The 24,578-nt window shown below is 47.6% G+C and overlaps 2 protein-coding genes and 1 pseudogene across 3 annotated transcripts; all 3 read right to left on the bottom strand.

The window, feature by feature from the left end:
- Positions 1–921: 921 nt before the first annotated feature.
- On the bottom strand, positions 922–1,474 carry LOC100687528 (annotated as a pseudogene).
- A 19,348-nt stretch (positions 1,475–20,822) lies between these two features.
- LOC119878084 lies at positions 20,823–23,930 on the bottom strand. 2 transcript variants are annotated; one of them, XM_038588381.1, is made up of 3 exons: positions 23,659–23,930; positions 22,771–22,782; positions 20,823–21,027 (listed from the first exon to the last, which is right to left on the bottom strand). In XM_038588381.1, the coding sequence occupies exons 1-3, from the start codon at positions 23,834–23,836 to the stop codon at positions 20,945–20,947; spliced, it is 273 nt and encodes a 90-aa protein (XP_038444309.1). In that variant the 5' UTR covers positions 23,837–23,930; the 3' UTR covers positions 20,823–20,944. The 2 variants fall into 2 exon arrangements, with proteins under 2 accessions (XP_038444309.1, XP_038444307.1); XM_038588379.1 differs by having other exon boundaries at positions 20,823–22,007; positions 23,659–23,925.
- A 117-nt stretch (positions 23,931–24,047) lies between these two features.
- SMIM10L2A (small integral membrane protein 10 like 2A) lies at positions 24,048–24,284 on the bottom strand. The gene has a single exon (XM_038588382.1). It carries the CDS (start codon positions 24,282–24,284, stop codon positions 24,048–24,050), a length of 237 nt encoding a protein of 78 aa, XP_038444310.1.
- Positions 24,285–24,578: the final 294 nt, after the last annotated feature.

Below are 24,578 nucleotides of genomic sequence, written 5' to 3'. Positions count from 1 at the left end.
ATAGGCACACAGTGAGAGAGAGAGAGAGAGAGAGGCAGAGACACAGGCAGAGGGAGAAGCAGGCTCCATGCACCGGGAGCCTGACGTGGGATTCGATCCGGGGTCTCCAGGATCGCGCCCTGGGCCAAAGGCAGGCGCCAAACCGCTGCGCCACCCAGGGATCCCTCCCCTTCTTTTTTTTTAAGATGTACTTATTTACTTTAGAGAAAGAGCGAGAAAGGGAGAGCGTGAGTAGGAAGAAGAGCAGAGGGAGAGGGACAAGCAGTCTCCATACTGAGCACGGAACCGAACCTGGGGTTTGATCCTAGGACCCTGAGCAGAAATCAAGACAGACGCTTAACTGACTGAACTACCAGGCATCCCTCTTCCCTTCCTTTTCGAAATGGACATGATATAACAGGTACTCTGTTATCTTACTCTCATCTTGTTTTGGGACTATTGGGGGTGGGTCATGTTCTCCTTTAAGTGCAGGTGAAATTATGAATTAATAAGTGTCACATGCAGAAATAAACAAAAGGAAATAACATCACCCAGAGGTATTGCACTTGAAGCTTGGTATAAAACAAGGATGAGACTTTTTTTTTTTTTTTACTGTGCAACGTTTTATAAGCTGTATACATTTCAACAAAAAAGTTGGGGGCACAGATTTAGATATTTTGAGTTTTGAAAATATTTATTACAAGAAGATTCCCTTTCCCATATTAAAAGGAAAGCATATTACTGGAAATATTCAGAGGATGAAAACTAGGTTAAACCAATTCCCAAGTCCTCATCAAATAAAGTTATCAATAAAGGAAAAGACAGTTTGGAACTTAAAATTAGGGAGGCCTATACACAATTTAGATGGGGAAAGAGAAAAACAGAACAAAGTGAGAATGATTGTTTACACCTTACAGTCTTTAATTAAGCAATAAAACCGTACTATTTAATATATTTCTCCATGAACTTTTTGTGAAATTCAGATCGCAGTGTATCATTTACAAATCTTTTGTCTTTATTCTGATCATCTACACCTTTTGCACAGTTCTAAAACAACATCATCATCCCACCTTCTTTTAACTTTGAAGTTGGCCTGAGGCTGGGATGGACCAGTGAGATTAAGGAGAGGGTTTCCACTCAAAATGTTTTCCATACGTATTCTTTCTTCTTCAGCTTTCTGTTCTTGTTCCTTCCTGGCCTGCTCTTCAGCTGTTTCTTTTTTAATTTTTTCTAGTTCTGCAAGAAGAGCTGCAGTGTCATCATCATCACTCTCTTCTTCAAAATCTTCATCCTCGTCTTCCTCATCTGTTAGAGGTTCATCTGCATCAAGGTTGGCAGCAGGAATCTGGTCTAACTGAGGCTTCTTTGACACCAACAAGGAGGTTGTATGTTTTCTTCTTGGACAGTCTCTTTTTTTTTTTTTTTTTTTTTTTTGACACCGACGAGGAGGCTTGTCTCCTTTGAGAAGTGGTTGAGTGCCTTTGGCATAGTGCATGTGATAGTGACACTTTAGGGAGCATTTTTGCAATAAAACAAAAAGAAAGAAGAGAATGTGTGGATGATAGGCAGGTGGTGAGGGCCAGAGAAGTGGGAAGGGGTTGGACTATAGTACATCAGTAGTTGTTGTTTTGAATACTTTGTGCATCATTTTTCCATATTTTGATGAGATTGGTGGCACTGGAATGACGATCTGTACACAATGAATTTTCAATCATTTGGGTTATTTCCTTAGGATAGAGTCTCCAAAATGGAAATCTCTAGGTTAGAGGTTACAAACAATCTCATGGCTCTTACTAAATATTTGAAAACTGCTTCCCAAGAGGATTCAAGCAATTGGAACTCCTACCAGAATATGGGAGACTATTCCTGGATATGTCATCAACCACTTCTGAAGTTTAATGCACCATAAATACATCCTTCAGTTTTGAAGGTATAGGCGAGCCTCTATGGTGATGATCCTCTATGTAGATTGACAAGAATGGTCTCCCATGGAGCACCTGAGAGGCTCAGTCGGTTGAGGGTCTGACTCTTGGTTTCAGTTCAGGTCCTGGTCTCAGGGTCCTGAGATCAAGCCGAGAGTTGGGCTCTGCACTCAGCAGAGAGTCTGCTTGAAGATTGTCTCCCTCTGCTCTCCCTCTGCTCTCTCTCTCTCTCTATGAAATAAATAAATAAACCTTTAAAAAATTGTCTCCCAAAGGATTTTCTTTTTTTTAATATTTTATTTATTTATTTATTTATTTATTTATTTATTTATTTATTTATGAGAGAGAGAGAGAGAGGCAGAGACACAGGCAGAGGGAGAAGCAGGCTCCATGTAGGGAGCCCGATGTGGGACTTGATCACAGGACCCCAGGATTACACTCTGGACCTAAGGCAGGTGCCAAACCACTGAGCCACCCAGGGACCCCCTCCCAAAGGTTTTATTTTTGATTCATGTAATAAAGTTGTACCCCCAAACAGGATCTTCTCTCAGTTTCCCTCAGATCCATTCTACTGCCTCCACCAGAGGAATTAACACATTTATTTTTCCTCTTAGGGCAGTGATTTTCTGGCTGCAGCCCTTAGCATGATTCTAATTCCAGCCCTTTCCTCTTGAGCATTTCATTCAATCAGAATCCTCTGAGTTGGCACCTGAGACATCAAAATCAACTCTACTGCAGCATGTCATGAGGCATCTCAGGGCCTCAGGTAGATATACTTTATAGATGATCAGCTTAATTTCATCTTAGCACTAATTGGCTCCTAAGTCATACTTTTCTGAGTTTGGGAAACATAAACAAAGGTTTTAAACCTGAAACTCTAAAAGATACATGCTCGGGGGTGTCATTAATCCAAAACTCACAGTCTGCAGAGAAGGGAATGGAATATCAAAAGGCTAAGGGCCAAGTGCACACAGTTAGTGAGCCTTGGACTTGGAATGCCAGTCAGTGCTCCCTATATGTTATGCTACTGCCTTGTTTCAGCCCATTTCACTCCAGGCTGGGCAGCTTATCTCCCACAGGTCTGGCCCTTTGTCCTATCTTGGCCTGCTCCAGGGGCAATTTCCCCGAATCCAATAGCAACAGGATCTATGATGGTTCCTAACATAGCAGTTACTCATTGCCAGGTCCACACATCCAGAAACATCCAGCTGCCTTCGCCTCTAGGCTCTACAGCTTGGGTAAGACTGGAGTTGCTCTCAAAGCTGGGACAGATCCTTCTCCCTGATAGCCCTTCCAGGTCAGGAGCTTGGAAGCACCCTTCCATTTTATCATGCTCTCCTCCCTCTAGCTCTCCCCTCATTGCTCCATCTGTAGGGAAGGAAAAATTCTTCCTCTATCATTCAAGGTCTTCCAGCTGGACTAAGAATTAAATACACATGAGACAGAATAACAGGAGACAAAATTTTTTTAAGATTTTATTTTATTTTATTTATTTATTTATTTATTATTTTTTAATTTTTTTAATAATAGATTTATTTTTTATTGGTGTTCAATTTGCCAACATACAGAACAACACCCAGTGCTCATCTCGCCAAGTGCCCCCCTCAGTGCCCGTCACCCATTCACCCCCATCCCCCGCCCTCCTCCCCTTCCACCACCCCTAGTTCGTTTTCCAGAGTTAGGAGTCTTTATGTTCTGTCTCCCTTTCTGACACTTCCCACCCATTTCCTCTCCCTTCCCTTCTATTCCCTTTCACTATTACCTATATTCCCCAAATGAATGAGACCATATAATGTTTGTCCTTCTCCGATTGACTTATTTGACTCAGCATAATACCCTCTAGTTCCATCCACGTTGAAGCAAATGGTGGGTATTTGTCATTTCTAATGGCTGAGTAATATTCCATTGTATACATAAACCACATCTTCTTTATCCACTTATCTTTCGATGAGAGACAGAGAGAGCATGAATGAAGGGGCGGATGGAGAAGCAGACTCCTCACTGAGCAGGGAATCCAATGTGGGGCTCAATCCCAGGACCCTGAGATCATGACCCAACCCGAAGCTAGACACTTACTGAGTCACCCAGGCACCCCCAAAACAAAAATTTTATTACATGTGCATGGAGGCCAAATAACGAAATAGAGACATAAAGAAATGACCAAAGCAGGCAGTTTTTCTCCTTTTTAGACAAAGAGATGATAAATCTGTAAGCCACTGGCAGGACAAAGAAAATGTAATTTTGGGAGCTTCAGTCAGTAAGGAATTCTAAACAGAATTTGGGCCAGGGTTGTACATTAGTACAAAGTAACAAGAGTTGTTTCTACAGTCTTGTCTGCTCTGGATTTCCCACCTCTAGTGATAAAGATGTGTCTTTACCTCCTGGTCCAGGAAGGGTACCTTTCACATGGGAAATTTAGTTTCTGCTTTCAAGGAGACAGAGGAGGGTCTGAATGTCCTTCTTACACAGGCTGTCTTTTCAGTAACTTTTGTTTAAAATAATCAAGTGCCAAAGCAGAACATTTTGGAGTGGTCTGCCCTTAGACCCTACACATAGTCTGCCTGAATATAGTGTCCAAAAAACTGCAGGTACAGGGATTACCCCAGACTCTTAGCTGTCTTTGAAGAATCTCATGGGAGGTGGGGGGAAAGGAATGCCTTTCATCAGTCCAGTACTTCCTAGTTTCAATCCAGCAAACCCTTAGATCAGTGGATCTTATATTTCTTTTGGCCACAAGCCACCTCAGGAAACTGATGAAAGCAATGGACCCTCTCCCAATTCACATTAGCACAAAATTGTACCTATAATTTCAGGGCCATCAAAGAAGATCTGAATCCTATCCATGGTCAACAGATAATTGTGGGGGATTTGATCACAGTGGTTACTTCCTGGTCTTAAGCAAAGATACTTTCCAATAATTATGGGAGAATTTGAACCCTGCAGGTTACTTCCTGGTCTCAAACAAAACATGAATAATTGTTGTGTCTGGAGTGGGAGGTGGGGAATTTTATTCGTGGCAGGTTTTTTCCTCAGCTCATTCACACAGATGGCCTTCTAAATAATTGTGGGGATGTTATCACAGCAGGTGGCTACCTAAAGCCTTCCTGCTAATGTACCTCTTGCCCAGGATGCATTATTCTGCATCGTCAAAAATAGTTTCAGGCTCCAGATTGACCTATAACAGTGAGCACAAAAATCTGCTTCTGATGGCTTCTGGTTAAACTGTTAACCAGAAGCTTCTGGCTAGCTGTTAAGATTAAAGAGGAGTTCACTCACAGTTATTTTTGCAAAGAATAGTAGAGCCAGCCTGCCTGATAAAGCCCATACCCTAGTTTTTATCACTCGCTATGGTTATGTCCCTGAAAACCACCATGGGAAGAGAATTTATACTTGACAAACTGACACTCTTGTAGTGAAAGTAGAGTCAGGCACCAAAGGTCAAATTGTTAGTCTATAAAAGGTCTTAGAAGGGCAGCTGTGGTGACTCAGCAGTTTAGCACTGCCTCCAGCCCAAGGTGTGATCCTGGAGACCAGGGATCGAGTCCCACATTGGGCTCCCTGCACAGAGCCTGTGTCTCTGCCTCTCTGTGTGTGTGTCTCTCTCATGAATAAATAAATAAAATCCTAAAAAAAATAAAAGCTCTTAGAAATGTTTTTTTGGATTTCACTAAAACCAATTGTTAAAGATGGCACATCATACAAAAGGAACATTGATGTTTCACACAGGTCTTAAGCTAGAAACAGTCATAAATAGTTCTGTGCAATTTTTATCTACCATCCTTTAATCACCAGAGTATTTTCAGGAACTCTTCCTCTGTTCGATCTTTACTTGTATTATTTATTTTTAAGGTAACACTATTGTAGAGCACCCAGTTGGCTCAGTTAGTAGAGCATGCGACTCTTGATCTTGGGGTCATGAGTTCAAGCCCCATGTTGAGGTAGAGTTTACTTAATAAAAAAAATTTAAAGTAATACTCTTCTAAAAATTTAATTGCATGGAATTGCTATAAAGTAAAAAGCAAAAGTTGCTCAAATCTCACTCCCCACTCAAATCATCACTATTAATGGAAGAATATTTGGATTGTTTTCCATCTTGGCTTTTTTATTTTAGGCTTTTTTTTAGGCACATGGTTTTTATAGCTACAGAGATTGCAAGGCGGGATTTTAATACTCCTGGGAAGCTGGTGAGAAGGGAATAGGAATACTCTGAGTTAAAGGGCCATAAACCCTCTGTTCTTACTGTGATTCAGCACTTTTTCTCAAATAAAATCTCCTCAGGTTGTTGCAAGCCTTGGGTTAACATCTGGAGTTCTGAACACGTTGACTTTGACCATTTCTGCCAGCCAGTTTGCTGCCTTTCTGGAGGAGCAGGTTTATGAAAGTCCTCATGCTGCCATTACAGAGTTCCTCTCACTGCTATCCAAGCCTTTTGTATTTCTCCATTTTTAGAAAATATGAGGGCCACTTGGCAAGGAACTGTGGACAGCCTCTAGAAGCTGAGAGTGACCCCCAGCTGACAGCTAGCAAGAATGTCCTAAAACCACAAGGAAAGGAATTCTGGGAACAACCAGCGAGCTTGCAAAAGGATCTTAGCCACAAATGAAAATCACAGCCAAGTTTAGACCCAAAGCAGAGGACCCAGCTCACCTGTTCCCAGGCTCCTGACCTTTGTCCTTTTCATCCTTGACCTGCCCCATTTCCCTGCCAAGGCCCCAGTTCAGAACCGAAATCCTTAATCCAGAAAGTTTAAGGGACTTTGCAAGACTGGAGCTAATTTTCACAAACATCTTCTAGACCTATGAAACCAGAAATCTTTCATTGTTGGTCATTCTTGGGAAGTAGCCAGGTTTTTTTTGTAAAGCAGTGCTTCTTACGGCCCTCAGGGTACCTTAGCCCCAAATAATTTACAGAGGCCTAGAGATATTACTCTAGTCAAGGGATCATTATTCCTCAGTTTCACTCAGCAGTCACTTCATGGTATTCACATAACCTGACACAGACAACTCTAAGCAGGGCAGCAGGGCCTGGGCCCAAATACACTCTGCCCTGCATATTGAAATCTAATAGGAACACCTTAGATCCTGAGATTTAATCTCAAATTCTTCAAACCTCACCAGACAGATGAAGGCTTCTGCTGATCAGCAGCCACAGGGGGCTACTAATAAGCCAGCCCAGCTAATCGCACAAGCAGAAGGACCATGGCAGAGTAACGCATCTCGCATTCAGGGATGTTGCACGTGAGACCTCTCATTCTGGCCGTGGAAGGTAGAGAAAGAACATCTGGACGTTCAGACCTTGCCAGCTGTCTTTTTTTACTTCAGCAGCTGGAGGCGTGCATGGACTTGAGTTTGGAAATGTTCGTAACAGTTTCTCGACATAAGTCATTCACCTCCAGCAAATCATGCCCCAAATGCTTCAAGTCATTTCGGACTGTAGCAGGCTCCTCCCTGCTCCATACCTGTGTCCCATTCATGCCCTTCTGCTCAGCCAATTCTGACAGTCCTGAAGTGAATCAGACCAAGCTCAGGAGAAGAGAAGATGGTCTGGGCTTTGTCTTCCTCTCTCCTCACCTCCATCGGCTGGTAGACTGTCGCATTTCAGGTATATATGGAGAGTTCAATTAAAAATATAGTGCCAGCCTGCTGTTGGCAACAGGGTTACAAGTGCTGGGTCAGGACACACGATAACATCGATGAACACCTACTGCTTGTTTTACCCATGCCGTTGTGGCCTGAGACAAGGGTTACACTAAGCATCCCCAGCCTCATGGGAGTGCTTGTGGGATCAGGAATAGAACATCTAAAGCTTCCTATTTAAGAATATTCTAGTGTAGGGGCACCTGAATGGGTCAGTGGTTGAGCATCTGCCTTCAGCTCAGGATGTGATCCTGGGGTTCTGGGATTGAGTCCTGCATCAGGCTCCCTGCAGGGAGCCTGCTTCTCCCTCTGCCTATGTCTGTGCCTCTCTCTCTCTGTGTCTCTCATGAGTAAATAAATAAAATCTTTAAAAAAAATAGCTTGAGTATCCATTATGATTTATTTTTTTTAAGATTGATTGATTGATTGATGATAGACATAGAAAGAGAGAGAGAGAGAGAGAGGCAGAGACACAGGAGGAGGGAGAAGCAGGCTCCATGCTGGGAGCCCGATGTGGGACTCGATCCCGGGACTCCAGGATCGCACCCTGGGCCAAAGGCAGGCACTAAAACGCTGAGCCACCCAGGGATCCCCTCCATTATGGTTTAAAATGGTCTTTAGAAGGAACAACGTTTGAAATGTCTGTTGTCAGTGGCAGGACCCTGCCTGACAGCTTTGGCAGAGGAAGAAGCAATTGGCAATTACATGGCCAAGGGAATGGACAGCAGTCCCCATATTGCTCATCTCAGAACCTGCTAGAAACTAGAATCCTAGTCCAGAACTCCAACCAGCCTGGGGACACCGTGATGCCAAATGTCTACCTTCCTAGAATTCTTCCCATTAGGCTGTCCAACTCATCAAAGATGGTTTCTAACAAGGACTGGGGATAAGGAATGTATCCAGAGAGGGGAAGAGTGGGAACATTTTTTTACCTCAGTTCTGCAGGAACTTGATGTTAGATAAAGAAGTAAGTTATAGATTTAGATGCAAGGACATGGGACAAGGGCCCTGTTAGCGGTACCAGGCAGAAGCTTAGGGCTTGGTCACAGAAACAAAGCAGGAGCCTGGCCTCTGGGGCTAGACAATACAAGCACCATGCAGAAAATGCCTGGGCTGAAGGTCAGGCAACCAAGCCACCCGCCTGGCTCTCATCAGCTCCTCCTCCTCGGGCTCTGTCTGCTGTAAGCCTTCTTTAGTTCATTTGTAAAATAAGGAAGCTCAATTGTGGAGCCTCCAGAGCTTAAAAATGCCACAGAGCCATGCTTTTCAAATTCTAATACGAGAGCCTCAGAGTCACAAGCTCATCACAACAGGTGATGCTGTTGATACTGGTCCTCCAGACCACACTTGAGTAGCAAGCCAGCATAGGACTCCCCAAGTAGCTGTGGGCTGATGCTGGTGGAAGGCCAGAGACCTAACTCTAGTCGCCAGCCCCCAAGCTTCAGCCTTTGATGTGCTTTACATATTAGGGTTCCACCTAGATCTTATTCGAAAAATAAAAGGGTTCCTTTTGTTTATTATTATTATTATTATTATTATTTAAAATATTTTATTTATTTTTTCATGAGAGACACAGAGAGGGAGGCAGAGACAGAAGCAGGCTCCATGCAGGGAGCCCAATGTGGGACTCGATCTCAGATCTTGGGATCACGCCCTGAGCCAAAGGTAGATCCTCAACCATTGAGCCACCCAGGCATCCCCCTTTTGTTTACTTTTTAAAAGCGCTGGAAAACCATTGGATTACAACTCTTTGGAGATAGGGGAAATTTTAACTTACTTATATTATGGAATTTTTCCTTTTTCAACATTTTATTTATTCATTTGAGAGAGAGAGAGAGAGAGAGAGCTTGAGCAGGGGGTGAGGCAGAGGAGAATGGAGAAGTAGACTCCCTGCTCAGCCCAGAGTCCCATGCAGGGTACAATCCCAGGACCCCAGGATCATGACCTGAGCCAAAGGCAGACAGACACTCAACTGACTGAGCTACCCAGGTGCCCAATTATGGAAATTTTCAAACACACACTAAATTCAAAAGAGAAGTCTAACAAACTTGAGTGTACCTACTACCCAGCCTCAAACAAATACCACCATTTTGTCAATCTCATTTTCCTTGCAGCTGATATGAACTCTAAAATCCAAGACACATCTCTCTCTGCCTGTGTCTCTGCCTCTCTCTCTCTCTGTCTGTGACTTAAATAAATAAATAATAAATAAAATATTTAAAAAAAAAAAAAAAAGGGATCCCTGGGTGGCGCAGCGGTTTGGCGCCTGCCTTTGGCCCAGGGCGCGATCCTGGAGACCCGGGATCGAATCCCACGTCGGGCTCCTGGTGCATGGAGCCTGCTTCTCTCTCTGCCTGTGTCTCTGCCTCTCTCTCTCTCTGTCTGTGACTTAAATAAATAAATAATAAATAAAATATTAAAAAAAATAAAATCCAAGACACAGTCTGATGTCTGGCAGCCAGCTCTGTTGAATGAAACAACTTCTATGATGATGATCGACTGGATCCTCATTTATGATCCCTGAGTTTAGACAGGGTGAATCATAGCTTCTAAAGGGCACATCCCCAGGGACACCTGGGTGGCTCAGTGGCTGAGTGTCTGCCTTTAGCTCAGGGTGTAGTCCCGGGGTCCCGGATAGAGTTCTGCATCGGACTCCCTGCAGGGAGTCCGCTTCTCCCTCTGCCAAAGTCTCTGCCTCTCTCTATATCTCTCATGAATAAATAAATAAATAAATAAATAAATAAATAAATAAATAAATATTTCAAAAAGTAAATAAATAAAGGGCACATCTCCAGAATTAAACAGCCACCATGTGGAGCAAAAAGGCAAAGATTGAGAATGCAACATCTTTGGCCAGCAAACTGTGTTTGACTGATTTAGGAATTCAAGGGGGTCTTCAACATGACTGATCAGAACAGAGATGGTTTCACCAACAAAGATAATCTGCATGATATGCTTGCTTCTCTAAGGAAGAATTCAACTGATGGATACCTCAATGCCACGATAAAGGATGCCCTAGGGCCTGTAAATTTCACCTTGTTTCTCATGATGTTTGGTGAGAAGTTGAATGGCACAGATCCAGAAGATGTCACCAAAAACACTTTTTCTTGCTTTGATGAAGAAGCAGCAGGCACGATTCAGGAACATTTTCTTTTTTTTTTTTTTTAATTTTTTATTTATTTATGATAGTCACAGAGAGAGAGAGAGAGAGGCGCAGAGACACAGGCAGAGGGAGAAGCAGGCTCCATGCACCGGGAGCCCGACGTGGGATTCGATCCCGGGTCTCCAGGATCGCGCCCTGGGCCCAAGGCAGGCGCCAAACCGCTGCGCCACCCAGGGATCCCTCAGGAACATTTTCTGAGAGAGCTGTTGACAGCAACTGGAGATTGGTTTCCAGACAAGGAAGTACCTGAGCTGTACAGAGACTATTGACAAAAGGGAAATTTCAATAACATTGAGTTCATGTGCATCTTTAAACATGAAGAAATGGACAAAGATCATTGAAAGAACTTCAGATAAAAATTTCCAGTTACTGCATCTTACTCTATTTTATTTCACAGTCGCTTACCTCCACTTATAGAACCTATTAAGTGAGACTTAGTTTCACAATGTTGCCTTTGTAAAAAATATATTTATTACAGATCTTTCTGCCACTTTGCACTTGCGTAATGAGACTGGAAATGGAGGTGAGTTGTAAGTGGTATTGAAAAAGAAATTGCAGGGATGCCTCGGTTGAGCATCTGACTCTTGGTTTTGGCTCAAGTCATGATTTCAGGGTTCTAAGATCGAGCCCAGCATTGGGATCCTTGCTGAGCACAGAGTCTACTTAAGGTTCTCTCTCGCGGGCAGCCCCGGTGGCACAGCGGTTTAGCGCCGCCTGCAGCCCAGGGTGTGATACTGGAGACCCTGGATCGAGTCCCACGTCAGGCTCCCTGCATGGAGCCTGCTTCTCCCTCTGCCTGTGTCTCTGCCTCTCTCTCTCTCTCTCTCTCTCTGCATCTCTATGAATAAATAAATAAAATTAAAAAAAAAAGATTCTCTCTCTATCTCTCTGGGACACCTGAGTGGCTCAGTGGTTGAGCGGTTGAGCATCTGCCTTTGGCTCAGGGTGTGATCCCGGGATCCTAGGATCGAGTCCCACATCGGGCTCCCTGTATGGAGCCTGCTTCTCCCTCTGCCTATGTCTCTGCCTTTCTCTCTCTCTGTGTCTCTCATGAATAAATAACTAAAATCTTAAAAAAAAGATTCTCTCTCTCCCTCTACCTCTACCCCTCCCCAAACCCTGTTCCAGCACATGTGTGTGTAATCTCTCTCTAAAGAGAGAGAGAGAGAGAGAGAGAGAGAAATTGCAAATAAAAATCAGCAAAGCCCAGGAAAATACATCTGTATTTCTGGTTTTTATGGATTTTTATATTTTTATATAATTAAAATGATATTTTCAAATAAGGATTATCCTGACTCAAATGAAATATAATGGCAAGTTAAACAAATGAGTGGTAGTTGGGGATAGTTTTTTTTCATATTTTCAACTTCGTATAATTCAGATTTCATGGTAAAATGGATTTTTCACATATGTGGGACAGTGTCTTTCATTGTAAGTACACTTCCGCAGTGAAAATTGATTGTGCTTTTCTTTTTTTTTCATATTTCTATTAAGTCAGGTGATTAAAATACTGAATGATAAACATAAAATGTATCTGAGAAAACATTCATTCTATTGATCTAAAATTCAAAGAAGCAGCAAAATTCTGACATTTACTGTGCATAAGGTTTTGCACATATACAATTTTCACTGATTTCCCCCAACAACCTGGTAAGATCAATTTTTATTACTTCCATATTTTAAGTAGGGGATTAATTTATTTCTTCTTATTTAAGATTTTTTTAAATTTTAAACACAATCTACCCCCCAACATGAGGTTAGAACTCACAACCCCAAAGTCAAGAGTCCTATGCTCTGCCAACTGAGCCAGCTAGGCACCCCATTAAATAAGGGACTCATTTAAATGAGTCCCAAGTAGTTGAATAATTGGTCAGCATCACTATTAGTAAGTGAGACCTGGAACTCCAAATGAGGCCACCTAACAGCAAAGCTTATGGTGCTGGAACACTGAGCTACCTCTATGAAAAGCTCCAAATGCCTAGAAGAGTCAAGACACTTCCACTACATTATAATATGATTCTGTAGTCACTATTGTAATTTAACATAATTGGAGTAATTATTTGAATAGAACTTCAGAAAATTCTATCCTATTTTTTTTAAAAGCAGAAAAAAAAGATTCCAAATAATAATATTGTATGTTGAAAGGCAGTGCATGTGGTGTAGTCTGAAAAACATGTTGACAAGGGTCCTATGAGCTTATTTAAAATCCCCAAGGCTTGGGCATCTAGGTGACTCAGTCAGTTGGGCAATGCCCTCGGCTCAGGTCATGATCCAGGGGTCCTGAGATCAAGTCCTGCATCAAGCTCCCTGATCCTTGGATAGCCTGCTTCTCCCTCTGCCTACTGCTTCCCCTGCTTGTGCACTCTTTTTCTCTCTGTCAAGTAAATGAATAAAATATTTTTAAAAAAATAAAAAAATAATTTGTTAAAATCCTCAAGGCCAAAAAATTTGAGAAATAGATGTGAAAATTTCTGAAAAAGAAAAAAAATCCATTAAAATGAAGTTTCCTATTGTGGTTCAGCATGTACTCCCTCTTTTGAAAGTGTTGAATTGGTATTTTATCTGCTTAAAATCAATTAATTTACATATGGTTCAGGATTTGTGCTTTACAGCGTGGTATAGCAGACAAATCTCTGTTCACTTACTACCAATTAGTTTTTCTGAGCTTCCTTTTCCTCATCAGTCCACTCTTGTGGTCGAGGACAGTGCTCTGCAGTTCATAAAAGCTGCCCCCATTTATTATACAAACTCACAGCCCAGGAGGTAAGTAGGCTTATGTTGACTGAAGTTTAGACTAGCTGAAGCACTTAAGTACGGTTCTTCAAGTAAAAGAATCTATATCTTGTTCCCTTTTCCAATTAAAATATAAAGGCCCTATGAAGTAGCACAAAACCAGGTGAAGAATCACTGTATGCTTAAGAACAAGAAGGGGAAAAAACAGTGGTATTATCTTGACCGCCATTAAACCAATATTTATCAATCACCTGTTCTAAGTGTTGGAAATAAGTCAAGGGCAGGACAGACAAGGACACTGCCCTCTTGGGGTAAACAAGTTCTAATTGAGAGACAGCTTAGAAGCAGGCATGACACAAGGTGGACAGCAAGGCCACTTTGAGATGTACCATTAAGCAGAGATCTGAACAACTAGAAGGAGATCCCAGGAGATGATCAGGGTGAGCCTCTCCATTTGAAAGGTACAGGTCCTCCCAAGGCACAAGTGGCAGGGTCACTGGCAGAGTACAAGAGAACAGCAGAAGGATGGGATCTGCTGCTAAGTGCCAAATCTTAGGGCTTAAGGAAGAGAAAGAAGCATACTTTCTGTTTGTTTTTTTAATTTAAATTCAATTAGCCAACATATAGTACATCATCAATTTCAGATGTAGTTTTCAATAATTCATCTATTACATATAACACTCAGTGCTTATTACATCATGTGCCCTCCTTAATGCCTGTCATCCAGTTACCCCACCCCCCACCCACCTCTCTTCCAGCCACCCTCAGTTCCTTTCCCAAAGAGTCCCCCACTTTTAACAAAGTTAAGAGTCTCTCATAGACAAACTATGGTTTGTCTCCCACTCTGATTTTTTTCCCCACTCAGTTCCCTCTCCTTCACTTATGGTTCCTTGTACTCTTTCGTATATTCCACATATGAGTAAAACCATATGATAATTGTCCTTCTCCAATTGACATATTTCACTCAGTACAATACCCTCCAGTTCCATCCATGTTGATGCAAACGGTAGGTATTCATCCTATCTGATGGCAGAGTAATATTCCATTGTATATATAGACCACATCTTTATACATTCATCTGTTGAAGGACATGCTTTCTGTTTGAAAAAACTCAGCCTTGCTGCTGTGTCTAGAACAGAGGGGCAAGAGTAAAAACAAGAAGGCTTCCATAGAGGAGGCTGTCATGTCCCTCGTTCAAGACATGAGGACAAACTGCGCTCAGGAGATGCTGAAGGAGAAGTCTGCTGTAAAATGCCTTTCCTTGCCAGGAATGCCTTGTTACTATCTTTCCAGCATCATTTTAACTGCACTCACTCTATTGCTTTGCTGAAAGCTAGATTTGAAAGATTGAGGGGAGGGACGCCTGGGGGCTCAGTTGGTTAAGCATGGGACTCTTGATTTTGGCTCAGGTCCTGATCTCAGGGTGGTGAGATCCAGCCCTGTGCTCAGTGCTCAGTTCAGAGTATGCTCGAGATTCTCTCTCTCCCTCTGCCCCTCCCCTCACTCACATGGATACACACACTCTCTCTCTTTAAAATAAATAAATATTTTAAAAAAACACTGAGAGGAAAAAAGGTTTCAACATTAAAAACAATGTAATTGTTTCTTGAATCCTTTTGTTTGCCTGACATAAGCTGTTCCTCTCGTTTCTTTTGTCTATAAAGAACATTGCAGAATCCAGTACTATGAGGGGCCTAGGCCAGAGCCTTGTTCCTCTTCTGTGTCCAAGAAATATTATTAATGATGATGATGAAACCAAAACTAACGAAATAAAAGGAACTGCAAAGAAACAAAGGTTACCTTTGGTCTCTGAAATGCTGGGATTCCAAATCCTTCCCACTACAGAGAAGCCCTGCTCAAGCACCTCGCTGGCTGGGCTGAGCACACAAGTGGGGAAGAAGTGGGCCCGGGTTGGAGAGCTCTCAGGAAGCAGGGACAGGAAACTGTGCCATGCCTGACAAGGCCTGCTTCTCCCTGGCAGAGGAAAAGGCGAAGTCGCAGGAAAGAATGGAGTCAGGGCAGGAATGTGGCTAGGCTCTCATCCTTCGGTTCTCCCAGAAGCACGGAGAGGGCGGGGTTTGGGGGTTGGGGAGTAGGGGGGTTGGGGGGGGAAGAAGAGGCCCCAAGAGGCTGGCTGCTGTGGCTACTAGGGGCCAAACGTTCAGGCCAGCTAGGACTCGGGATGTTTCCAGCAGGGCCTGATGCAGACGAGCCCCCGGGAGCATCAGGGGCCTCCCTGTCGACTGGAGCCGCCATACAGATGTCAGACTCAGGGGCGGCTGTCTTTCCCAAAGCAGGAAACAGGGGGACAGATGGAATCCCCTCCATTTCGTGTTTTCCTTTCTCTCCTGCTGCGAGGGCGACCCCCGCGTCCAGCACCCCCAAGCCCCCTTGCGCCCCCCCACCCTACCCCCCTAACACCGACCCCTGCGCTTCCCACACCCACACGCCCCGCTGCCCCGCGAGCCCCCACCCCCCTGCAGCTGAGAGCCCCTGAGCAGAAGTGAAGCACCCCACGCGCACCCGTTGGAAGGAAGGGGGCGTTCCTGGGGGACCGCGCGTGGCAGGCCAGGCTCCTGCCCAGCGGGGTGCCACAGCAGCCGTGACCCTAGGGGCCCCTCCCACGTGCCCCCCCGCCCCCCGCCTCCGTGACAGCCTGCCGGGACCCTGTGGCACCTGCCAGTGTCACCATCAGTCACGAGGCTGGGGCTCCGGCCGGCGCAGGGCGCTCCCCACGGCCCCTGAGAGGTGGTGCAGCTGTGGGACCCCCACCACCAGGTCTGTGGCCCCGACGCGGACACGGGGCTGCCTTTTGGCGTCCCTGACCCCGCACAGCCTGTGTGACTAGCTGCCCACACGGCTAAGCGCCGATAAAGACTAGTCTTCGTTTACCCCACGGCTTCCACGTGTCGGCCCCGCGCGATGCTTGTTCATTGACGGACATGTCCTCACCGACTCCCCACAGGACCCTGGGTCACTAATCCTTGTGCAGACGAAGAAGGGGGGGCAGACAGAGAGTACGCGGGCCTGGCAGAAGTCCCCGCTCACAACCCAAAGAGCCAGGGTCCAAACCCCGCTGCTTTCCGCTTCCCCAGCCTTCCAGGACCGCACGGGCCCCGGTTTAAAGATGGGACTGACCATCTCCTGGTATTAACGGGGTTCTGAACAGACCCTGGTGACACGGGGGTGCCCTGCTACCCCCGTGTCTGAGAATCATGGTTGCAGCATGCCTAGAATCGGCAGCACATCATCCGTTCAGGGGTCTTCGTTGCTCAAGATCTTGCACCTCGGGTAACTGGGAAACCCCTATCTCATCTTCAGGGGTTCCTAGTTTGCAGGCAGCTTAATTCTGTCAAAGCTGGATGAAAGGCCCTTTGTGCTCCCGCGAATCTGGCCTGTGCTGAGCGTGGCGCCATCTCCTGGCGAGTTCCTCGAACTACATCAGAAAGCCTGGCGGGGCCGTTGCTCTCGCCTTCCACTAAGGGGCGGCAGTCAGCCATGCGGAGCAGTTTTTATTTTTTTTTTTTATTTTTATTTTTATTTTATTTTATTTTTTTTTTCGGAGCAGTTTTTAAGGGGAAAGGTCTTGGGGCACCAAAAGGGGGTTGGGGATGTGGGGGTCAGTGTGAGCCTGTGGGGCATCTGCTTTAGCCCTATCGCCAGGGTGATGTGGTATGACTTTTTTATTAAATTTGACATCGGAGAGAAGCACAACCAGCAGCAGTTCAGCTGAGAGCTACAGTAACCCACAAGTGGCATGTATTACAGTTTTGTCTCTTACATGTATGCCATGGTTTTGAATTAATTTTTGTATAGGATGTGAGGTTAGGGTCAAGTTTCATTTTTCCAGGCAGGCCTTTCCGATGTGCACAATACTATTTCTTGAAAATATTATCCTTTCTCTATTGGCTTGCCTTGACGCTTCTGTCAAAAGGCAATTGTCCACCTAGTTCTGAGTACATTCTGAACTCTCGTCTGTTCATTGATGTCTTTCTGCAATACCACAAGGCCCGGATGATGGCTTACATTCTATAGTAAGTCTTGAAGGCGTCAAAGCCCTGGAACTCTGCTCATCTTCAAAATTGTTTGGCTGTCCTAAGCCTTCTGTATTTAGTATAAATGTTGGAATCACCTTGGTAATTTCTTTTAAAAGTCCTGCTATGATTTTGTTGGGAATGCGCTGAATCTATATGTCAGTTTCATCAGTCTTCAAATCTATGAGCATGGCATAGTTCTGCATTTATGTTCATTCTTGAATTTCTTTTCAGGTTTTCAGCGTACAGGTCTTGCATTTCTTTTGTCAAGTTTATCCCTAAGTACTAAACTTTCTACAAAGTTATACAAATGGCCGACAGGCAAATGAAAAGATGCTCAACATCCTTAGTCATTAGGGAAATGCAAATAAAAATTACAGTGAGAGGGATGCCTGGGTGGCTCAGCGGTTGTCTGCCTTTGGCATGACCTGGAGTCCAGGGATCTAGTCCCACATCGGGCTCCCTGCATGGAGCCTGCTTCTCCCTCTGCCTATGTCTCTGCCTCTCTCTCTCTCTCTCTCTCTCATGAATAAATAAAATCTTAAAAAATTACTATGAGATACTACTTCACACCCGCCAGGAGGCCATAATTTCAAAACAGGAAAATAACAGTTATAGGGTTGGATGTGGCAAAATCATAAACATCATACATTACTAGTGTGAATATACAGTGATGCAGCCTCTATGTGAAATAGTTTGGTGGTTCCTTAATAAGTTAAACGTAGAATAACCATGTGATCCAGAAATTCCACTCCTAGATATGGATCCCAAAATTTGAAATCAGGTGTCCAAACAAAATTTGTACATGAAAAAAAAATTGTACATGAATGTTCCTAGCAGCACTATTCAAAAGAGCCAAAAGTTCTAAACAACACAAATCTCCAACAGCATATGTGAATGGGTAAACAAAAGTGGTATATTCATCCAGTGGAATATTATTCACCTCCCAAAAGGAACAAAGTACTGACACATGTAACAATGTGGATGACTCTCCCAAACCTTATGCTAAGTTAAAGAAACCAGACATAAAAGTCACATATCTGTGATTTCATTTTTATCAAATACCCAGAGGAAGCATATCTATAGAGGCAGAAAACACATTTTTGGTTGCCAAGGGCTGGGGTAGGGAGGGAACAGGGATTGACAGCCTCATGCATATGGTGTTTCCAGTTCAGGGTGATGAAAATGTCCTGGAACTTGAGACTGGTGACAGTTGCAAAATATTGTGATTGTACTCCATGCCACTGAATTGTATACTTTAAAATGGTTAAAATGGCAAATTTCATCTTATAGGTACTTTGCCACAATAAAAAAAATCAATGGATCATAAATGTAAGGATTTCTTTAAAGTCTCTCAATCTGTTCCAATGATTAATACACATATCTTTGCTCCAATACCACACTGTCTTTCTTACTATAGTTTATACTAAGTTTTGAACTAGGTATGGTGAATCCTCAACTTTTTCTTTTTCAAAATGTTTTAGTTATTTAAGGTAATATACATTTCCACCTACATTTTGGGTTCAGCTTGTCAGTTTCTACAGGAAACTCAGCTGAGATCTGGATAGAGCATCTGTTCAATCTACAGATAAATTTGGGGAAGATTGCCATCTTTGACAATATTCAGTCTCCAAACTATGAAATGTCTTTCTATATACCTTCATTCTTCATTTTATATATATACATATGAGAGGGAGAGAGAGAGAGAGAGAGAGAGAGAGAGAGAGAGAGAGAGAGAGAGAGAGAGAGAGACAGTGAGCTGGAGCAGGATTGTGGGGGAGATAATCTTCAAGCAGACTCACTTCTGAGCACAGAACCCACGCAGGGCTCATCCTAGGACCCTGAGATCATGATCCGAGCCAAAATCAAGAGCCTGCCGCTTAAACAACTGAGCCACCCAGGCACCCCTCTATCCAGAGCTTCTTTAAATTTTCCCAGCAATGTTTTCTTTTTTTAAAGATTTTAGTTATTTATTCATGACAGACACAGAGAGAGACAGAGACATAGGCAGAGGGAGAAGCAGGTTCCATGCAGGGAGCCCGTTGCAGGAGTTGATCCCGTGACTCCAGTATCACACCCTGAGCAGAAGGCAGAAGCCCAACTGCTGAACCACCCAGGCATACCCCAGCAATGTTTTCTCATTTTTAGTATGCAAGGTTGGTACATATTTTATCTGCTTTATCCCTAAGTGTTCTTTTTTTTTTTTTTTTATCCCTAAGTGTTCTACTCTTTTTAGGCTATTGTGAATGAAATAAAATATTTTCTTTATTCCAATTTTTAAATTTCTGTTGCTAGTATTCTGAAATGTTCATCTCATGAGCCGAGCATTTGTCTGGGCCAAGCCCTGGGCACAGGGCCAGAAGACCCCACAAGGAGGGGGTTTTATTGTCATGTCCACTTTACAGCCAGGTCAGGGAGACATGACCAGGGGAAAGTGGGCACCCGACTGGTATTATCCAGACCCAGAGGCCCAGCAGCCATTCCCTGCTGGGTGTGCCCCCCCCTCCAGCCTCTGGGGCACCTCCTTCCACAGGATGAGTGAAGGGCGGGTTCCGGGCACTGGCAGGGACTGAGGTCCATCTCTCCCGTGGTGGCAGATGTCAGGAGGGTCTCTCTCCTGTCAGGGTGCTTGGACCCCCAGAAATTCCCAGCAAGGGGAATATACCCAAGGCCCTTGCCCCAGGCTGTGCTCCTCCTTGTGACCATTGCCCTGCTTCCTCAGCCGCCTGCCCCCTGGGGACCAAGAGCCTTCCTTTTTCTACCTGGGCCACTGTGCTCCCCAGACCCCCTCCACCAGGCCTCTGCCTGCGTACCCACCCTCAGCTCTGCAGCCCGTGGAGCCCATGGCCAGGCCTCTCTGAGGAGTCACCAGGCTGGGGCTCTGAAGGGACAGGTGGGGCCTAAGCTGGGGGGAAGGGCAGCAGGCTCCCAGTCCCCATGCTTTACCTTTCCCAAATCTGGGCACCACCGGACTAGCAGGGAGACAAGGGGTCCTCGCCACCTGCTGTGGCTTTTGGGGGCCCCAAAAAGATGTGCAGAGAGCCCGCTTCACCCCACCTCCCCCAGCCCATCCTCAAGCCTCCAGGTGTTAAGTGCTTTCTGAAGCCCAGCTCGAAAATGGAGAAAAGACCGAGGTGCTTGGTCATTCAGATAAAGGTTGTGAGTAGGACAAATTCCCACTCCTCGGGCCAGGCCCCACTGCTGCCTTCTCCTCAAGGAGCAGTGGCCCAGGCCAGCCCATCTCCCCACACCTCCGGAGCAGGCCTCCACCCCTACCGCCACCCCCACCCCACAGCCCTGCAGCGTGATATCACCGCTGGCCCCCTCCTCGAAGGCTACTGCGCCACACCAGAAGGATGGCCTCCACTTGTATTTCATTTTATTGAACTTAGGGAAGGTTTTCTTTTTAACTTAGAGTGACAGGATTTGACAGCAGAAACGAGCCCATTCCTCTGAGCAGAGGGCGCTGACCAGCAGTTAATCACACACGGGAAAGTGACAGTCATCATATTCAGCCCGTGGCTCTGATGCTGTAGAAGCTCTGCCGCCTGGAACACAGACTGCAAATAAATAAAGTGCATGGAGAGCCTGTCAGGCAGCCAGGGCCCAGTGCGGGAGAGGGAAGGGGTGGGGAAGAAGCGCGCTAAGTACTCAAGGCCAAACCGGTCAGGAAAGCAGTGGCAGGAACACGGGGCGAAAGACGTGCATCCCCTCCCCTGCCCCTCCCCTGACCCTTGAGGGCTGCGCAGGGACACCCTATACCCTGGGGGAGGGGGTGGCACAGGATGGAGCTTTCTGCAGGGGAGGGGCCGCGGGCCAGGGGCCCTGAGGCTCCCCCCAACCCTCTCCCAGCCGGTAAGAGATGTCACAGGCCCCAGGCAGCTCCACCTGAGCCACAAGGCTGCAGCTGGGGAGCCGGTCGCTCGAGGGTGAGACGGGGGTCTTGAAAGGGGCACATCAGTGGATCAGCCCTAAGGAGGCCCCTCGTCCTCTCCTCTCAGACAGCCTCAGGTGGCTGTTGAAGGCTGTCCCCAGACATCTGTAGATGGAGTCAGCAGGCTGGCAGGCTCACCGAACTGGACCTCGGTGGAAAGGGTTGGGGTATGGGAGGTTCCACCCGGATCAGGGACCCCAGGGCACTAGGCACAAGGAAGGAAGCCATCACACCCTGTGGGGAGCTGCAGGGGACACATGGTGGCTTCGTCTGGCCTCAGTCCCCGGGGTGAGGCAGGCAGAGCTCTTCAATCAGGATCAGGCTTCCAGCTTGGCAGCTGAGGAAAGCAGGAGGTGTGACACTGGGCCACTCTGTCCCTGGGGCTGACCAGATTGCTTTGGTTTTCAGGTCCAGGAATTCAGAGCGTGGGGACCAAGAGCAACCAGTGGCAGAGCAGCTGTGGGACAGGGGTCTTTCCTGGCTCCCCTTGGGGCCATGCCTGGCCATCCCGGTGCACCAGGTAGCAGTACACCTGGGTCCTCCGGGACCAATCCAAGCCCATCCAGAGAAGGTTCTCTGAGTGATCCTGGGCTTGGGGCCCTGAGCCTGGGGACAGAGAGACGGAGTCACACACGGGTCCCAGGCTCATCTTAGGTTTATCCCTTCACCCTCCTGATTCCGTCATGTCCCCAGGAGCCATGCCACCACCCACCCCCACCCTGCCACCCAAACTAAGAGGCTCCTGCCACTCAACTGCTGAGGAGCCCTTGGTCAAGCCTGGGGTGGGGTGCTGGGGAGGCCAGGCCGTGTGGGTAGACGTCAGCTCCGCAAGGGGTTCTAGGACTCTCCTGAGTCCACCTCAGCTCTCGCTGTCTCCCCTGTGACCTCCCATAGCACTCCAAGAAAAGCCAATCCCCCACATTCCCTACCCTGGACCTCTCTCTTTCCCCTTAGGTCCCTCAGAGGGGCCCTGAGTTCCCTCCCACATCCACCCTCTACCATGCCAGGTTTTCCCAAAGTCTGGGGGCAGATCAGATTCAGCCCCACCACTTCTTATCTGTATGACAAGGACAATCTCTCCCTGTCCCAGAACTAGTCTTTCCAATCATCAGGTGGGGAGAACAGAACTCCTTCAAAGTGTTGCTAGGAGATCTAGTGCTGAGATGACAGGGTCGAGTCCTTCCCCATGCAACAACTGGACCACTGGGTACCCCACCCCTCAGTGCCTCTGCCTGAAAGGTCCTTTCTCTCCTCCTGGCCCAGGCCTTTTGCCCAGCTGCTCCCCAGGCGGCTGTGGGGCCAGGGGCACCCCATGGGCAGGGATTGGAGTCTCTTGACAAGGCCAGAGAAGGGGTGGGTCACCACTTACAAACACTGGCTCCTGAAAGACAGAAAGAGATGGAGATTTCACAGTGGCCTCCCCACGAAGAGTGGTGACGGCTTCCCCAAGTGCTGTCTCCTCCCAAGCCCCTCCTCCACCTGCTTTTGCCACGCGAGCCTGAGAACTGCCTGCCGTCTGCTCAAGGAGATCCCCATTTCCCCGGATGCTCTGGGTGCACAGAGGCTGCTGGAGGCGGCACTCAGTAGCATCGGGAGGGCAGAGGTAGAGGCTGGAGGGAGGGTGGCTGTGATGGCGCAAGAGAGAGACTGTGGGGGCAGGGATAGGGCGGGGCGACCTTTCCACTCTAGGTCTCCAAATGTCCAAATGCCCAGCGCCAGAGGATGCCCCTGGGGGTAGGCGAGCAGCAGGCACAGCAGAATCAGGCCCAGAGCAGTCCCCTGGACACCAACACGGGGCAGATGCAATTCTGCCAAGCGCTGGGCGTGAGCTGCCCAGACCCCAGGGGCCTGAGGGATGGGAAGAGGCCTGACCAGGGCTTTGGCCAAGAACACAACCAGCTTTCCTGTCTGGTCCCCCAAGGGGGCAAAGGGTGGCAGCATCTTTTCCTTCTACAGTCTTCCCTGGGGCCTCCCCCAGCTCATTCCCCTCCATTCCCTGGGGTTCAGGTGGCAACGCCAGGCCTCTGGGCAAAGCGGGGCGGGGATGGGCTGACCTCCCAGATGCCCAGGCCGCCGCTGCCCCTCACCCTCGTCTGGGAATGAGGACCAGGGAGTTTGGGGTGCCTGCGGCCCCCTGCCTGGGCAGCTCCGGGGCTAGCTTCCCGGCGTCCCGTCCACAGTTCCCCCTGCCACCAAGATGTCATGGCAAGCGCCGCCGCCAGCCCATGGGTCCTCCATGGAGCCTCGGGCCTCCTACCTTGAAGACTGAGGCCAGTCAAGTCCCTGCTGCAGAATTTTTCCTTGCTGCTTCCCCGCCTCTGGCCAACGTGAGGCAACAGGTCGGCGGCACTTAAATCGTTTTTTTTTTTTTTTTCTTTCGAGCTCGACGGAAAGGGCCCGTTTGTGGAGTTTCTGTGCAATCGGTCACCGGCCATGCTGCGGGCGGGGGGGTCGCGGCCAGGGCCGGGCAGGGTGGCCCCGCGGCCGGGTGGCCGGCGTCCTCCTGCGGGGGTCTAGGGCCCCGGGGCCCGGGCCGCCCCGCCCCCTGCCCGCGCCGCGTCCCGGCGGCCGTCGTCCATGCCCGCGCCCCTGCCCGCGGCGGCCCGGCCCGCGGGACCCTCTGGCCGGGGCTGCGGCGGCGCGCGCTCACTCGATCCGCACCTGCAGGCGGACGTTGAGCATCACCGAGGCCACCACGTAGAAGTAAGGGAAGTTCATGCGCAGCCGCCAGGCCAGGTCGAAGAAGGTGATCAGAGTGCGCGTGAGCCCCTTGCAGAAGGCGCCATACGAGCCGCGGGCCGCCGCCGAGCGCGACAGCCGCACCGCCAGGCCCGACAGGGCCGCCGCGGCCGCCGCCGCCGACAGAGCCGCCGACGCCGCCATGGGCCCGGGCCGGCGCGGGCCCGCCGGCCCAGGGGAGCCCGAGCTGCCGGGCAGGGGGACGCGAGGCTTGAAGCGCCCCGGCCCGCCTTCGGTCACCCGTTCCCTGGCCGGGCCGGGGATGCAGCCTCAGCTGCTGTCGCCTCCGCCTCCGCCACCGCCCCTCTCCAGCAGCCTATGGGGAGCTCCGCCCACGGAGAACTCCGCCCCTCGCCGGCTGCCAGGGCAGCCGCCGCCAGCGGAACCCCGCCCCTGGCTTGGCCACGCCCCCTCCCGGGCGCCACAGAGCGACGGCCC

The sequence above is a fragment of the Canis lupus genome, chromosome X, assembly GCF_011100685.1.
Source record: "Canis lupus familiaris isolate Mischka breed German Shepherd chromosome X, alternate assembly UU_Cfam_GSD_1.0, whole genome shotgun sequence".
Lineage (NCBI taxonomy): Eukaryota > Metazoa > Chordata > Mammalia > Carnivora > Canidae > Canis > Canis lupus.
The sequence above is the reverse complement of the archived record's forward strand: the minus strand, read 5'-3'. Positions and strand labels throughout refer to the sequence as shown.